Source organism: Crinia signifera, chromosome 1 (assembly GCF_055691185.1).
Source record: "Crinia signifera chromosome 1, ASM5569118v1, whole genome shotgun sequence".
NCBI classification, from domain to species: Eukaryota; Metazoa; Chordata; class Amphibia; order Anura; family Myobatrachidae; genus Crinia; species Crinia signifera.
Window position 1 is genome coordinate 175,141,078 of NC_139217.1, and position 17,215 is coordinate 175,158,292.

General features: G+C 44.2%; 1 protein-coding gene across 1 annotated transcript in view; it reads right to left on the reverse strand.

Moving 5' to 3' along the window:
• SCARB2 (scavenger receptor class B member 2) overlaps nt 1-17,215 on the reverse strand; it is an 80,435-nt gene that overhangs the window by 19,413 nt on the left and 43,807 nt on the right. The window contains exons 7-9 of the mRNA XM_083177862.1: nt 9,533-9,711; nt 6,718-6,836; nt 3,363-3,436 (exon numbers count right to left, since the gene is read on the reverse strand). Coding sequence (XP_083033988.1) covers nt 3,363-3,436; nt 6,718-6,836; nt 9,533-9,711 — 372 coding nt within the window. The remainder of the gene's footprint in view (nt 1-3,362; nt 3,437-6,717; nt 6,837-9,532; nt 9,712-17,215) is intronic.

A 17,215-nucleotide genomic window follows, 5' to 3' on the forward strand; every position in this document is an offset into this window, starting at 1 on the left:
GGTCTTCTTATATGGTGATGGCTTCTGCAATGTATTTTAGCTGTGACAGTTTTTTAGCTCAAATTCTCCACCCCACCCCCAGTCCCTATCTGCTCTATCTCCATATACCGCAGCTTTGAAACAACAGATCAGTGTCCCTGCAAAAAATCCTTTCACTTTCTGTTATTACAGAAGGAGAAGGACCAATCAGTGCAAGTTGAATAGGAAGGTCCTTATAATTAGAGATTCCGTGCAGCATGTAGACTGAACCTCTGGGCTTCTAATCAACATTGGTCTGGTGTCCCGGTTGCCTAGCAACCAGCGAAACTTTGGGGAATGCGGACGGATTACACGGTGTCTCCATTGCCTAGCTACTATTATGACCTAAATCAATCAACTAGTATGGGTCAAAAACAACATAGCATAAATTGCAGTTCAATCATACTGACCATGCTCAATCTTCCAGTTTATTAAAAATATTCCTGATAACTGGGAGAATGCAGGCCAATTAGACTGACGTATCTGATAGACGTACTATTGCATATTAAACAGTGGGGTTGATAGGCTATATAAAAGTAATATACTATAGACCCATCTCCTTCCTGTACACTGACGTCAAATTGCTAAACTCATCACAAACTCACTCAAGACCCTTCTACCTGCGTTAGTTCACTCTAATCAGGTGGGCTTTGTCCCAGGCCGTGAGGCACGTGACAACACCAAAGTGATCCACCTAATTCATATTGCTTCACCTACGCAGACCCCAGCTATCCTAATTTTGGACTGAGCAGAGAAGGCATTTGATAGGATAAATAGATTTGATAGGATAACATTTCCACAATGGTACCCTTTCAGATCCAATCCATATCTCTAATGGCACCCAACAAGAATGCCCCCTATCCCACCTCATATTTGTTCTATGTATAGAGGCTTTGCACAGGGTAATCTAACTGAATCCTGACATTTTGGGACTGTTGATTGGTGATCATGAATATAAGCGTGCCTTATTCACAGGTGACCTTCTGGCGGTAATGACCAATCCTATTTCAATTCCCAATCCCATTTCTGAGTTTCAAGAATTTCTTATTCTAAAATCAATTATTCTAAAATTGACAGCAGTCAATCTCAAGTCTTCTCCCTCAATAGTACAAAATCTGAAAGATTCCTTCCCTTTTTCTTGGCATCCCTCAAGAATTAGATATTTGGGGATAGTTCCGTTTAGTTCAGCATTTGGAATGGGGAGGCAGCCGATTTCATTCACTTCAAACACAGGGTGGTTTACAGCTACCACACTTTACATATAATGAGGCGGTTTCTCTCTGCAGTTTTACAATGGACTAGGTCAGACTAAGACAAACAGTGGGTGACGCTCGAGAGTCACGGACTCCCAGCCCAGCTTAAAGTGACAACTTGGCTAAAGTCCTCCCTCACACCCAACTGCAGGGACAACATTGGTGCTTTGGAAGTCTCTAAGAGATAAGTTATTTCTTCTCCACATTCTCATTTGACCCCTCTTTTTCATAATCCTGATTTTCCGCTAGGATTGACTCAATTCCCTTTTCTTTTGTTATCTCCGGCCGAGGTGATACACATTGGCCAATTGGTGTCTTCTTCTGGTGTGCTCTCCTTCCCCCAGGTTTGTGAGAGCTGGGACTTACCTGCCTCTGAAATATGGAGATGACTCATCGTTAAGCATTTCCTATAAGGAGTACAAATACAGGGGGGCTGCACATAGACCCCTTACAACTTTTGAATCCTTATGTCAGACTTTGTCCCATCCTTGACATTTTCTCTCAACAGGAATTTCTCTTTCTCTATTTTACTACATTTCATATTTGACTAGGAGAGGGATCTAAGTGTCCAGCTGAGCCCTAAGTATTTGGATAAGATATTTCAGGTTTATATGACCATGTATGACCAGACACTTTCCAGATCTGCTAATTATAAGGGGTGCAATGCTATCTGGGCACATTAGCTCCTCTTTAAAGATTCCCCTTTAACTCACAATAGTTCAGATTTTTTTTTTTTTTTTTGTGATTTCCTTTCCCTCTCCCGCCCTTCTCTCTCTTTCATCGGGATACGGTCGTATTGTCGACCCGACTTAGGTCGACAGTCATTAGGTCAACACCGTTGGGTTGACAGGCAACAAGGTCGACAGGGTTCTAGGTTGACATGGATCAAGGTCGACAGGTGTCTAGGTCGACATGGTTTTAGGTCGACAAATGCATTAGGTCGACATGGGTTAGGTCGACATGTCACGTGGTCGACATGGGTTTTTCACAGTTTTTTGAGCCGACATGTGCCGAAAGGCGGTATTTCATGCCCTACCATCCACTAGGGTGTGGTGGCAGAATAAAATAGTGTGCCAAGCGCAGCGAGGCACCGTCCCCGAAGCATTGCGAGTGAAGCGAGCAGTGCGAAGGGCTGCGGTTGACTTCCAACTGTATCCATGTCGACTGTGTCGACATTCGGGTAAAAAACAATGAAAAAAACCCATGTCAACCTCGCGACCTGTCGACCTTACCCATGTCGACCTAATGCATTTGTCGAACTAAACCCATGTCGACCTTGTCCCATGTTGACCTAGACACCTGTCGACATTCACCCATGTCAACCTAAAACCCTGTCGACCTAGTTGCCTGTCGACCCAATGGTGTCTACCTAATGACTGTCGACCTAAGTCGGGTCGACAATATGATCCACACCCCTTTCATCTCACATTCTTTTTTATGTCTTTTTATATGTGTTTGTTAGATGGGTTTGTGAAGGTTTTTTTTATATATAAATGTCTGCTTATGTTTGTTTAGCCCTATACATTTGCAAGTGTGTAAATTACCCATATTACCAGTTAGTGCAGTGGTTCCCAAACTGTGCGCCTAGGCTCCCTGGGGTGCCTCGGAGCACTTGCAGGGGTGCCTCAGTTTGGTGGTCCAGAACCAATTCAAGTTATTTATGGCCAATTAAATCAGTGCTCATGGCTTCCAATTAAGAATATGTGGGTAAACAGAAGTGAATCACGTTTCTTACCACATAAGTGGACCTAAGGAAAACATTTAAACTTATTTAATATTTTTCCTCAAATTAGTAACCAACTTTTGTCCTAGGGGGTGCCATGATAAATATTCTTATACTTTAGGGTGCCATGATTCCAAAAGTTTGGGAACCCCTGAGTTAGTGTATCATGCTGTAACCTTCCTATGCATATGCTGGTGTTTTGGACCCTTTGATACAGAATGCAGTCACTTTAATGAATAAAATAATAATAAATAATAATAATAGTTAAATATTGGTTTCTATCTTGGCTTGTATGAGTAAAAAATAAATCATACAGAATTTGCATACAATATCAATTACCCTACAATATTATAATTCAGCATACTTACTCAATGTCAGCAATTTTCGTTACATAGACATTGACTTGCATACGCTTGGCAACTTGTACTAACAATCCAGTGAGCTACAACATAAAGTAGGAATTGTCAATAACACACAAGAAACATCTTCTGTCTGATGCATTTTTCAAGAAGAAAGTAAAAATGACGTTCCGATTTGTGAGCGACTATGAGGTATTTTCTCTGGTGTATTCTGCATCTACTTGTAACAATTACATACCAGATCTGTGCCATTGTGTTACTTGTGGGGTAGGGAGTATATGTCAATGTCTAGATTGATGCACAAGATCAACAGTGACAAAGATCGACACAAGAAAAGAAAAACTTTTGACACAGAAAAGGGTGACATGTGAAAAGGTCGACATGAGTTAAAAAAAAAAAAAATTGGGGGGGAGATGTCAAAACCTGAGCACGTGGACCACCAATTAATGTACTGCTACACTCGCCGTGCTTCAGGCCACTGCGCTCAGCAGACTTTACCAGTTGTAGTCCACGTGGTTAGTATAGTAAATTATGTTCAAATTAAAAGATATAAAAAATAATAAAATAAACACACAAAAAACTAATTTTGGTCTTTACATGTGTCAACCATAGCCAGGTTGCCCCTTTGTTTGTGTCAACCATTTGCCCATATTTTGTCAACTAGGGATGCCAATCCCTTGGCATTTTTTTCAATCCCGGGATTCGGGATTGACAAAATGCTCAATCCTGGGATTCCTGTGATCCCTGGATTGGCCTCCCTAAGAAACAAAAAAAAATGCTCCTGCCCCCCACAAACCAGTTGTCCTGCATAATTCATTACAGGGGCGGGCGGTGATTGGAACTGGGATTGGAAACTACAATTTTAGGGCCAAATCCAGGGATCCTGCCAATCCCAATCCCGGGATTGGTCCCCCTAGTGTCGACATATTGACTGTAGACCTAGACTACGTCTACCATCTGAATCCACTGATCAGGCTCCATTGAAAGGATACCTCAGAACCACAAAAGAGAAGCAAAACGAGCTGTCACATTAATGCAGGGATGGGGAACCTTTGATTCCACCCCCAAGCCATTTTTGAAGTAAACATCCCAGCATGCCTTGCTTCAGCTTTGCTACTTGGCTGTGATAAAACTGTTGCAGGGCATGCTAGGATGTGTAGTTCAACAACAGCTGGAGGGCCATATCTCAGTCTTGACAATGTTGACTGCTATCCACTAAAGGAAGTGCCAGAAAGACTGGCTTCACGCCTGATCACATGAAATTACAGCTTGTTACATCTGCTTTCATTTCCTGTGCTATAAAGAAACACAGTTCATTCATTAAATGTGCGTTTGGTGACACATTTGTCTCATGATTGTGTAGTGTAACATTATTGCTCAAACAAGAGCAAAGTACAACCAGAAACTGATAAAACATCAATATTGTATGTGACACATCAGCCATGTATGTGAGACATCAGAGCTGGGCTCCAGGAAGATACCAATTTGAGGCTCCTTCTATCTGGTATATGGTCATTAGGTGCCTGAAGCATGGCGAGTGCAGCTAGCCATGCCAGGGGAAGCGGTACACTTAGACGGTGTCCATGTCGACTGTGTTGACATTCACGACAAAAAAAGTGAAAAACCCATGTCAACCTTTTGACTGTCAACCTAGACACTGTCGACCAAATGCTTGTGTAGACCTTCCAACCATATCGACATGGGCACTGTATGAGTGTGCCGCTTCTGCTCGCATGGCTCGCTGCACTCAGTACACTATTATTTTGTCACTCTATGCCAGGCTTTCCCAACCACGGTCCTCAAGGCACACCAACAGTGCAGGTTTTGTAGATATCCAGGCTTGAGCACAGGTGACTTAATTAGTATCTGAGGGATTCTGATTAAACCATCTGTGCTGAAGCCTGGATATCACTAAAACCTGCACTGTTGGTGTGCCTTGAGGACCGTGGTTGGGAAAGCCTGCTCTATGCCTACTTGGATAGTAAAGTATGACCCAAGTTCATAAAAAAAGAAAGAGAAAATGTGTCAACCTTTTGTCATTGTCGACCTAAGGTATGTCGACCATTCTTAGGTGTCCATCTAGTCACTGTTGACCAATAGTGGTAGACCAAGTGACTGTCAACCTAGACATTGTCGACCCAGTGACTGGATACCTCCCTGACATCACACACCTCCTGCACACTTATATCCAGGTCACAGTGACATCAAGACACATGATGATTAATATACACAAGTCACACTGGGGCAGATGTATTAATCTGCCCTAACATTTTTAAAATAACGGGTCCCCCTCCTCCTGCATAACATAGAGAAGCGGGCACCCGTAGTGGCTGAATGTATTAACCCCCCCCCATCCCTTCCCCAGCGCCGATAAGGAGAGCTGTTATGCCCAGCGTTAATGGCTCTCCTTGTCGGTGCGCCGGCATCCCTGCGCATGTGCGATCACACTTTCCCCCCGGCCGGCTGTAATAGGCATGTGCAAGATCTTGCTATTACCACGAGATCTCCAGTGCAGCCCGGAGCCAGCAGCAGGGCTATTTTTGTCCCTGCAGTGGGGGTAGGACAACGCTAGCCCTGAGATATTGTTGTGGCCGGGGTGATTTAACGCCTAGACTGTTAATACATCACCCGGCCGTTAAATACTGGGGGAAATTGCAGGGGACAGCCCCACTGTCCCTAGCACACGTTAGGTGCGCTGTTCATACATTTAAATAAAACTTACCGCCCCCCCAGTTAACCAGCGTTAAGTGCAGAAATGCACTTAACGCTGGTTAATACATCTGCCCCACTGATATCACACATACAGTATGATGCAGACTGATGAGTGATCACTGTACACAAGTCACAATGACACAGTAGCTTACAAACTGATACACATGGATCACTATGAATTGGTCATGCCAGCATCACACCTACTGCTATACACTGACATGCTGCCTTACTACCTCCCAATTTTCGCTCATATGCCATCCTGCCCGCAAGCTTTGCCCTCACATTCCCTCCCTGTCACCAACTTCTCTCAGACATGATCCCTGCTACCAGCTTTTCTCACGCTTGCACTTTCCAATTAGCTTTTCTCAAACAGACCATCTTTCTCCCCAGGAAAGAAAAATAATTAAAAAAAAAATCATTTCAAATAATATTTTTGCTTGATGCTGTAAACTGCATAGATGCAGTATTAATGTTACATACTATCTTAACGTGTCATTCATTCTAGAACCAACAGCAAGTATTCTAGTGGGTTCATGTTTTGCACTTACTTATATCCCAAACAGGTGTTTTAAGATGTACTGATTAATCTATTATCATTATCGGTGTCATAAACCATTATTCATAACACTGAACTAAATAAAGGTTATTTTACCGGATTGATGTCCAGAAAGGTTTCATGATCTTGTTTGTTCGGATTAAGTCCTACTATGCTGTTCCTAACGGCTTCATCAGTTTGGTAGAAATGAGGAGGCGACATTATGATAGGTGCACCTGCCAAGAGGACATTATAGAAGTCAATTTGCAAAACCTGCCAAAATACTGTGCACAAGGATATGAGGCAAATTTTTGTAACTTGTTGGTTGATAACCTACTGGGAACCCAACAAATTATACAAGAATAAAGTTCTACAAGGGGCAGGAACATGTTTTTTTGCAATATAGGGAAGCATATAGGGCTTGCCAAAAAAATTATGAGGGAGTGGATAATTGAGACAGTGCCATTCCCATTCTGGATATATTTATTTAAGAAATGTCTAGCCTACAGCATAATTGCCTACCTTTTAGGTGTCCTCTATGGAAGAAGCTCAGAGAGGAGACTCTGTTTGCCAGTTTATGGTGGGGGAAGGGGCTTGACTTGGCTGTCAGTTACTAGACTCCGCCTCCACAATGCCTCAATTTATGGATCCGCGGGTAAGAGGTACAGGATAAACGCATCATTAAGCCTCGCCCCCTGACACAATGTTGCAATTCCCTGTAAATTATTTTCCTCCTGCCCACTTCAGTAGGCAGCTGGTGGAATGCAGGAGAACTGGTCTCTCTTCCGTGGGTGTGGGAAACGGTACTTGTGTATTTTGGCGGCGCCCGATTTCAGCATCGTGCGAGGAACGCATCGCATCGCATGCCATGTACCCGATGGCATGCGATGCGATTTTGCCCCCCTATGCGATGAAAAATCGTATAAGCACCCTAAAGGGTGCTTTTGAGCACCCTAATGGGTGCTTACAATGTTAAATGCACCCCCACGCCACCCCCCCACTATAAACGTGAACCCGAAGCGTGGCGAGCGCAGCGAGCCCGCGAGGGGCGGCGGTACGCGTCCTATGACCTTTTCATACCCCCACTATCCACGTCGGCGTGGAGTTGAGAATAGAAAGTGTGGCGAGCGCAGCGAGCCCCGCGTGGGGACGCGGATACCTTCACAGGTATCCGCGTCCCCTGGCGGGCTTCACAGGTGTCCGCGTCCCCTCGCGTGGCTCGCCACGCAGACACCTGTGAAGCCCGCCAGGGGACGCGGATACCTGTGAAGGTATCCACGTCCGCTCACCACACTTTCTATTCTCAACTCCACGCCGACGTGGATAGTGGGGGTATGAAAAGGTCGTAGGACGCGTACCGCTGCGCTCGCCACGCTTCGGGTTCACGTTTATAGTGGGGATGCATTTAACATTGTAAGCACCCATTAGGGTGCTTAACATTGTATAAGCACCCATTAGGGTGCTTATACAATGTTTAATCGCATCGCATCATATGGCATTGTATGCCATGTACAATGGCATACAATTTGAAAATTGTATGCCATCGCACACTATGGCACGAAATCGGGTCGCATCGCATACGTTATGGTATGCGATGCGATGGGCGCCGCCAAAATACACAAGTACCTGGGAAACTACCCCAAAAAATCAGAAGTCTGTAGGCAAGTAAGGCCTGTGGTAAATATTCTACAATTATCTTTGATAGACATCCACCCATAGCAGATTGTGATACAAGCCTACTTGGCCCAAGAGTATAGTAGTTAATAACTTGGCAGCCTAGGCTAGCCTGGACTGGGGACCCTGATGTCATAGGATAGCATGCATATTTAAATACCTTGGCAATGGCATTTTAATAGCAACTCAATTTCTTAAATGATGAATCTATCTTTTTGGAAGCAGGATTGTATTTTAATCCATTCAAGGTTACTTTCTGGTCTTGACAGCCTCCTTTTGTCTTCATACCATCTCAATCTGCCTTTTGTCCCAACATTTTTTCATATGATAAATTTTGTTTACATCTCTGTCCAATTACTGTGGACGGTACTTGTTTCCTAGCACGGTGCCCACGATGTTAAGTTGTATGGCATCGCATCGCATGCCATATGGCCGTTTGCGATGCGATTTTAAATTCTATAAGCACCCTAATGGGTGCTTACAATGTTAAATGCACCCCCACTATCAACGACAACACGAAGCGTGGCGAGCGCAGCGAGCCCGCGAGGGGCGGCGGTACGCGTCATCCGACCTTCGACAGCGTGGAGCTGATTTTATATAGTGTGGTGAGCCCGAATCGTGGCGAGCGCAGCGAGCCCCGTGAGGGGACGCATATTAATTTACATGCATACCGCGTCCACTCGCCACGCTTCGGGCTCGGTGGCTCGCTGCGCTCGCCACACTATCTAAAATCAATTCCACACCGACGTGGATAGTGGGGGTATGAAAAGGTCGGAGGACGCGTACCGCCGCCCCTCGAGGACTCGCTGCGCTCGCCACGCTTCGGGTTGGCGTTGATAGTGGGGGTGCTTATACAATTAATTATCTTATAGGGGGCACATTTAACATTGAAAACACCCATTAGGGTGCTAATACAATTTTAAATTGTATACCATTGTATATGGCATAAAAAGGCATACAATGCGATGGTATACAATTTAAAATTGTATAACATCGGCTGCCATCGCGTAACATCGCATACCATCGTATGCCTTATGGTATGGGTGCCGTGCTAGGAAACAAGTACCCTGTGGACAACTGATAACACACAGGCACACATGAAATGTCTACAACCTCTACCCAATCTAGTCACACATGGCTCAACTGACAAGAAGACATTAGTGTATCAAGGTTTCCCTTTGCAAAAGTAAAAAAGTCTCAAAATGACAATTTAAAAAAATATGTTATTGGTGGTATATTGTTAGCATGAATTCTGTACCTTGTTTGCACTGACTGACATTAAGCAGGCCTGACGGAAGGCAGTTCCCCTTTGGCACACAGAATCCTGCATTATCAGGATTGACAGTTACATTTGCATAAACCTTGGCAGGGGGGACGAAACGAAAGACATCAATATCCTTCACATATTTCGAGGTTTCATAAGTTGCATACAAGGATCTGGGAAAGAGAAAGCTGTGTTAATTCAGTGAAATGTAATGTTTAAATTATGAATATATGAGTACCAGCTCATTACTTAGAGATGTAAACCTGTTAAGGTGCATTTAAACAGTTAAAGAAAAGTCTAGGCAAGTTGTTCCCAAAACTTTTTGAATCATGGTAACCTAGAGTATCATAATTTTTTTCACAGCACCCCTAGGCTAAATGTTTCTTATTGAGATATTTAGTGGGGTAGTCAATCCCCATCCCCTGAAATAGCAGCAGGCGCTTATTCAATGCTGGCTTTCCTGACAGCATTGAAGAGGTATCTCAGCAGAATGGACCCAACTTTAAGAGCTGTCAGGGCCGTATTGCAGAGAACGGCTGTGGATTGTCAAGATCACGGGTGTAGCTCGACAATCCACGGACGTTAAAACATGACCACGCCACCTTTACGCAGATCGGCAGGTGGGACATTGAATCCCGCCTGCCGATAAACAGGCAAGCTGGCCGAGAACGGGCCAGGGTAACGACTGTCGGGATGTCCCAAAAGTCATATCCCGGGATATATCATCCTAAGGTTAAATTATGCTGTTAGGGACAAAATTGGCTTCTGTTTGTCCAGGTATTATATGATTGACAGCCCCCAGTACTGGTTTGGACTATAACATTGACCATAAATAATTTTACTTGGTCCTGGATCACCAAACCAAGCCATCCTGCCTCTACCCTGAGGCACCCCAGGGTGTCTAGGCACACAGTTTGGGAACCACTGGTATATGCCATTTTACTTGTTTTATAATTAAGAAACTTTAGGAATACTGGGGCCATGAAACTTCTTCTTTTTTGATACTCTAGGGTGCCGCACCTGATCCAAGAAAAAGTTTGGGAACCACTGGTATAGGTTGATCATGGACATTCCAAGGTTGGACAGAAAGGGATTGCATAGACAAGAGAAGAACTGCATGATACCAGAGGTGAGCTGATTAGGTGTTAGCTGGTGCTGTGAAGCTACTTTAGTACAGGGCAAAGATCACAACTTTTGTTTATCTGTACATTAGAATGTAGAATCATCTGAGTATAGCTATTGCTTAAAAAAATTGCCTTCCATCTTGACTGTTTTAAATGAAGTAGAGCAAGCATTCCCAACCACGGTCCTCAAGGCACACCAACAGTGCAGGTTTTGTAGATATCCAGGCTTGAGCACAGGTGACTTAATTAGTATCTGAGGGATTCTGATTAAACCATCTGTGCTGAAGCCTGGATATCACTAAAACCTGCACTGTTGGTGTGCCTTGAGGACCGTGGTTGGGAATGCCTGAAGTAGAGTGTGGTATATGGATCACAGATTTTTTAGAGATAATGAGGGAGATAACGTACCAACAATAGGTTCCAAATGTCATTTTCCAAACAGTGATGAAGTGATAAGTAACTGGAATTTTATCACCAGCCAACCAGCTCCTAATTGTCATTATTCAAACCCAGCCTGTATTTTGACATTTAGGAGCACATTGGGCATTTATAAAGTACCTGCTACTTCATCAAGCTTAATAGATCTGCCCCACAGTCTGTAACATGGCAGTTAGAAGCTGATTTGTTGGTACTTTGGTCAGTATTCAATGTTTTGTGCGAGTTGTGACAGCGAGCAGTGCGGGGGGGGGGGGGGGTGTTAAACTGCGAGGATCACTTGTTTTCGGTGATCCCTGCCATTTAACCCCCTCGCCGGCTGCAGAATTATACTTATTTTGTGGGGTAATTTTCTAGCAACACAGTAACTAGATAAAAGTAACTAAAATAAGAAATCCACAAAAAGGTATGTTTTCTAATTAACCCCTTCCTGACGCAGCATGTTTTTGCCTTCCTGACAGAGCCCTTTTTTTCAAATCTGACATGTATCACTTAAGTGGGGATAACTTTTTTTTGCTTTTACTTATCCCAGTGATTTTGAGATTGTTTTCTCGTGACACATTGTACTTCAAGTTAGTGGTAAATTTGGGTCAATACAGTCTGTGTTTTTTTGTGAAAAATACCAAAATGTCGTAAAAAAATGGAAAATTTAGCAATTTTCAAAATGTTAAATTTTCTGCTTGTGAGACAAATAATCATACCACTCAAAATAGTTAATAACTAACATAGACATTGGGTGACATTCTATGCTCTGCGATTAGCGCGATTTTGCGGTAATTAGACCACAAAATGGCGCTATCGCATTTTCCCATTAAATCGCCGATTTAATGGGATGCGCACAGGGGCTGAAATCGCATATTTTGTGCGTAAAGGTCTGGTGAATAAAAATGCGAGATTAATTCGCATTTTTATCGCATCCAGATGTTTGCGCACAGAAAAGTATACAAGTCACTTATTTAATGCTATGCGCATTTGCACATCGCATTATTTAAGTGACTAATTATCGCACTTATTTCAGACCTGGGTCTGTTAGGCGAATTAGGCAGAACCCTGCACAGATCGCAATGTTCTGTGCAGGGTTCTGCTTTAAAAAGTAAAATAAATGGTTAAATAAAAAAAAAAACGAGCGCGGGGTCCCCCGCCCGAGTGTAACAAGCCCCGGGCTCACTGAGCCGGTGCTGGTGACATAAAATGTTTCCTCTTCGCCGTCTCTGAACAGAATGATTTCTCGGCCATCCAGAGCAGAGATGTTACTCCGTCGGCGTCTATATTCAGAATGATTTCTGGCCAATCAGGAGCCGACTTTCTCGGCTCCTGATTGGCCGAGAAATCATTCTTTTCAGAGACGGCGAAGAGGAAACATCTCAGCGCCGGACCAACTCCTTAAAGCCGGGTACCATTCGGGAGCAGCGCTGTCACCGGAGGTCGCCGCCGGGGAGCAGGTGAGTAGGATTTTCCTCCTTAGGTACCCCTCTGGACTACCACGGATCCCGGACCCCGGATTCTTCACGCCAGGAGCCCCGGAACCCCAGGACCAGCCCCGGAACCAGGACCAAGGCCCCGGAACCGGACTCTTCTGCCCTGGAGGACGAATCCAGGATCCAGGGACCGACCTACGGGCTCAAGGTAGGTAAGTATCAGTGTGTTTTGTGTGTATTAAAGTTTTATTTCACAGGGTGTCAGTGTGATTTTGTGCACTATTTTTTACACTGCAGAACTACAAGTGCCAGCGGGCACTTTAATGCCCCGCATGCTGGGACTTGTGGTTCCCCAAGTCCCAGCATGCGAGGTAGGCTTGCTGGGACTGATAGTTCGCCAGTGTAAAACAATAGTTTACATTCTTTTTTTTACACAAAGCATCAGCTCCATGCCCACAGCCCAGGGGCATGGAGGACAGCCCCGGACTATCAGCATGGGCTGGTAAGTCCTGGAGGGGGGGGACCCCTTCATTGGGGGGGTCCCCACTTCCCCAGGACCCCTGCCCATGCTGACCAGCCAGGGGGTTAATGCTTTGGCCGGGGGGACTTGTATAAAAAGTCTCCCCTCGGCTGTGGCATTACCCTGCTGGCTGGTTGTGTCCGGTGCTGGTTCTTAAAATACGGGGGACCCCTAGTCACTTTGTCCCCCGTATTTTGGGAACCAGCGCCGGACCTTGAGTCTGGTGCTGGTTTCATAAAATCAAGGGGACCCTGATTTTATGTCACCAGCACCGGCTCAGTGAGCCCGGGGCTGGTTACACTCGGGCGGGGGACCCCGCGCTCGGTTCTTTTTTTTACACCTTGCGCTGTCCTGCAAATGTGCGATTTTCACACATGAAAATCGCACATTTTCAGGACTAAAAACAGCGCACCACATCGCCGCAAATCGCCACTATTCGCACTTTTCAGCCTCCAATGCGCATCACATTAAATATGCGCATTTAGGCTGAAAAATGCGATTTGAAAATAGGCGATTTGCGGCGATATGGTGTGCGAATTAAACATGCGCATTTAGCGCATAGCATAGAATGTCACCCCATATGTCTACTTTATGTTTCCATCATTATTTCAACATCCTTTTAATTTTTTTGGACACTAGGAGGCTTAAAATATGAATAGCAAATTCTCAAATTTTCAAGAAAATTTCAAACACTGATTTTTTTAGGGACCAGTTCAGTTCTGATGTGACTTTGAGGGACTTGTATGTGAGACACCCCCATAAATGATGCCATTTCAAAAACTGCACCCCTCACAGTATTCAAAACAGCATTTTGGAAGTTTGTTAACCCTTTAGGTGTTTCACAGGAATTAAAACAAAGTGTAGGCGAAATTTCAAAATTTCATTTTTTTTGCAGATTTGCAATTTTAATACATTTTTCTAAGGAACACAGTAGATTTTACTAGAGAAATGTGACTAAAAATTGATTCCCCCAATTCTTTTGTTTTCATAAATATCCTATATGTGGCCCTAGTGTGCACGTTGACCAAACCACAGGCTTCATAATAGAAGGAGCACCTACTTGATTTTGGAGCCTCCTTTTTATGAGATAATTTTTTAGGCACCATGTAGGTTTCTAGGCACCATAAGATGCTAAAAGTTAGGAACCCCCCCACAAGTGACCCCATTTTGCAAACTACACCCCTCAGGGAATTCATCTAGGGGTATAGTGTACATTTCAAACCCCCAGGGGTTTCACCAATTGTGGTACAACTGGGCAGTGAAAATGAAAAATTCATTTTTTTACACAAAAATGCAGTTCTGGCTCCAAATTTTTCATTTTCACAAGGAATGAAGGAGACAAAGCACCCCAAAATCTGTGCCCCAATTTCTCCCGAGCACGGCAATGCCTCACATGTGACCAAAAAATACCATTTGGGTGCATGGCAGGACTCAGAAGGGAAGGAGTGATTTTTGGATTTTGCAGCTCAGATTCTGGTGGAATGTTGGTGGGTGCTATGTCGCATTAGCAAGACCCCCGAAGCACCAATACAGTGGAACCCCCCCACAAGTGACCCCATTTTGCAAACTACACCCCTCAGGTAATTCATCTAGGGGTATAGTGTACATTTCAAACCCCAGGGGTTTCACCAATTTTGATACAACTGGGCTGTGCAAATGAAAAATTACATTTTTTACACAAAAATGCAGTTCTGGCTCCAAATTTTTCATTTTCACAAAGAATGAAGGAGACAAAGCACCCCAAAATCTGTGCCCCAATTTCTCCCGAGTACGGCAATGCCTCACATGTGACCAAAAAATACCATTTGGGTGCATGGCAGGACTCAGAAGGGAAGGAGTGATTTTTGTATTTTGCAGCTCAGATTCTGGTGGAATGTTGGTGGGTGCTATGTCGCATTAGCAAGACCCCCGAAGCACCAATACAGTGGAACCCCCCCACAAGTGACCCCATTTTGCAAACTACACCCCTCAGGGAATTCATCTAGGGGTATAGTGTACATTTCAAACCCCCAGGGGTTTCACCAATTTTGATACAACTGGGCTGTGCAAATGAAAAATTACATTTTTTACACAAAAATGCAGTTCTGGCTCCAAATTTTTCATTTTCACAATGAATGAAGGAGACAAAGCACCCCAAAATCTGTGCCCCAATTTCTCCCGAGTACGACAATGCCTCATGTGTGACCAAAAAATGGCAGGACTCAGAAGGGAAGGAGTGATATTTGGATTTTGCAGCACAGATTCTGGTGGAATGTTGGTGGGTGCTATGTCGCATTAGCAAGACCCCCAAAGCACCAATACAGTGGAACCCCCCCACAAGTGACCCCATTTTGCAAACTACACCCCTCAGGGAATTCATCTAGGGGTATAGTGTACATTTCAAACCCCCAGGGGTTTCACCAATTTTGATACAACTGGGCTGTGCAAATGAAAAATTACATTTTTTACACAAAAATGCAGTTCTGGCTCAAAATTTTCATTTTCACAAGGAATGAAGGAGACAAAGCACCCCAAAATCTGTGCCCCAATTTCTCCCGAGTATGGCAATGCCTCACATGTGACCAAAAAATACCAGTTGGGTGCATGGCAGGACTCAGAAGGGAAGGAGTGATTTTTGGATTTTGCAGCTCAGATTCTGGTGGAATGAATGGTGGGTGCTATGTGGCATTAGCAAGACCCCCGAAGCACGGTGAAATGATGAACCTAATAATCCATAGATGTGTGGTATATTTTAAAACACTCCTTTATACATAGGCCGGGTTTGTCGGGGCAAGTTTCACAGTGGAAAATAGTATCCTTTCTTATTCCCTTTTTATAGACAACTTTGCACCTTTTTTGTGTCCTGCCCTTTCTTGCAGTGGAGGGGATTTCGTTAGGAAAATGCTGCCCTGGTACAATACGGGGGCCAGTACTAGAAGTACTGGGGCCCTCTGCCTGCTGGTTCCCAAATATTAGGCCCTTTATGACTTCCTCTTGAAAGTGCATAAATGTCCCCCTCTGGCTGGTAGAACGGAATAGCACGTAAGCGTTATACAGTGCCATCTGGATGATATACACGGCCAGCTTCTTGTACCAGATTTTTGTTTTCCGCAGGGGACTGTACGGCTTCAGTACCTGATCTGAAAGATCCACTCCGCCCATGTACTTATTGTAATCTAGGATACAATTAGGTTTTGAGGTGTGGGTACTGGTACCTCGTACAGGGATGGAGGTGGTACTGTCTCCATGAATTGTTGTCAGTATAAGGACATCCCTCTTGTCCTTATATTTGACCAACAACATATTTTCGGTGCATATTCCCCTGCTTTCACCCCTTCTCAGTAATTGGGCAACGTGCGTTTTTGGGAGGCCTCTTTGGTTCTTGCGCACAGTACCGCAAGCTGCTGTACCTCTTGAACCAAGGGCCTTAAACAGGGGGATGCTAGTGTAAAAGTTATCCACATAGAGGTGATAACCTTTATCCAGGAAGGGGTGCACTAAATCCCAGACAATTTTTCCACTAACACCTACGAGGGAGGGGGGGCATTCTGGCGGTTCAATTCTTGAATCCTTCCCTTCATATACCCTAAACCTGTGGGTGTACCCTGAGGTGCTTTCACACAGTTTATACATTTTTATGCCATACCTTGCCCTCTTACTGGGAAGGTACTGGCGGAATTTAACCCTTCCTTTAAAATGTATAAGGGACTCGTCGATACAAATACATTTTTCAGGGATGTACATCTCTGCAAATTTGGCACTGAAATGATCAATGACCGGCCTGACTTTGAATAGCCGGTCAAAGGTGGGATCATCTCTGGGTGGGCACTGTGCATTATCGATGTAATGAAAAAATTTAAGGATTGTCTCAAAACGAGTCCGAGTCATGGGCATACGGTAAAATGGGGTGCTGTACAGAACATCTGTACTCCAATATTGCCTAATTTCTGGATTTTTTACTATGCCCATATGTAACACCAGACCCCAAAACGTCATCATCTCTACTGCATCTACAGGGGTCCACCTAGCAAATGATGACGTGGGGTTTTGAGCAATAAACTGCTGGGCATATAAATTACTTTGGTCCACCATTAAATTTATAAAATCATCAGAGAAAAATAATTTGAAAAAGTCAATTTCTCTGAGACCTGTTGAATCAAATTGGATTCCTGGGATGGCCAAAAACTCAGGAACCTGGGGC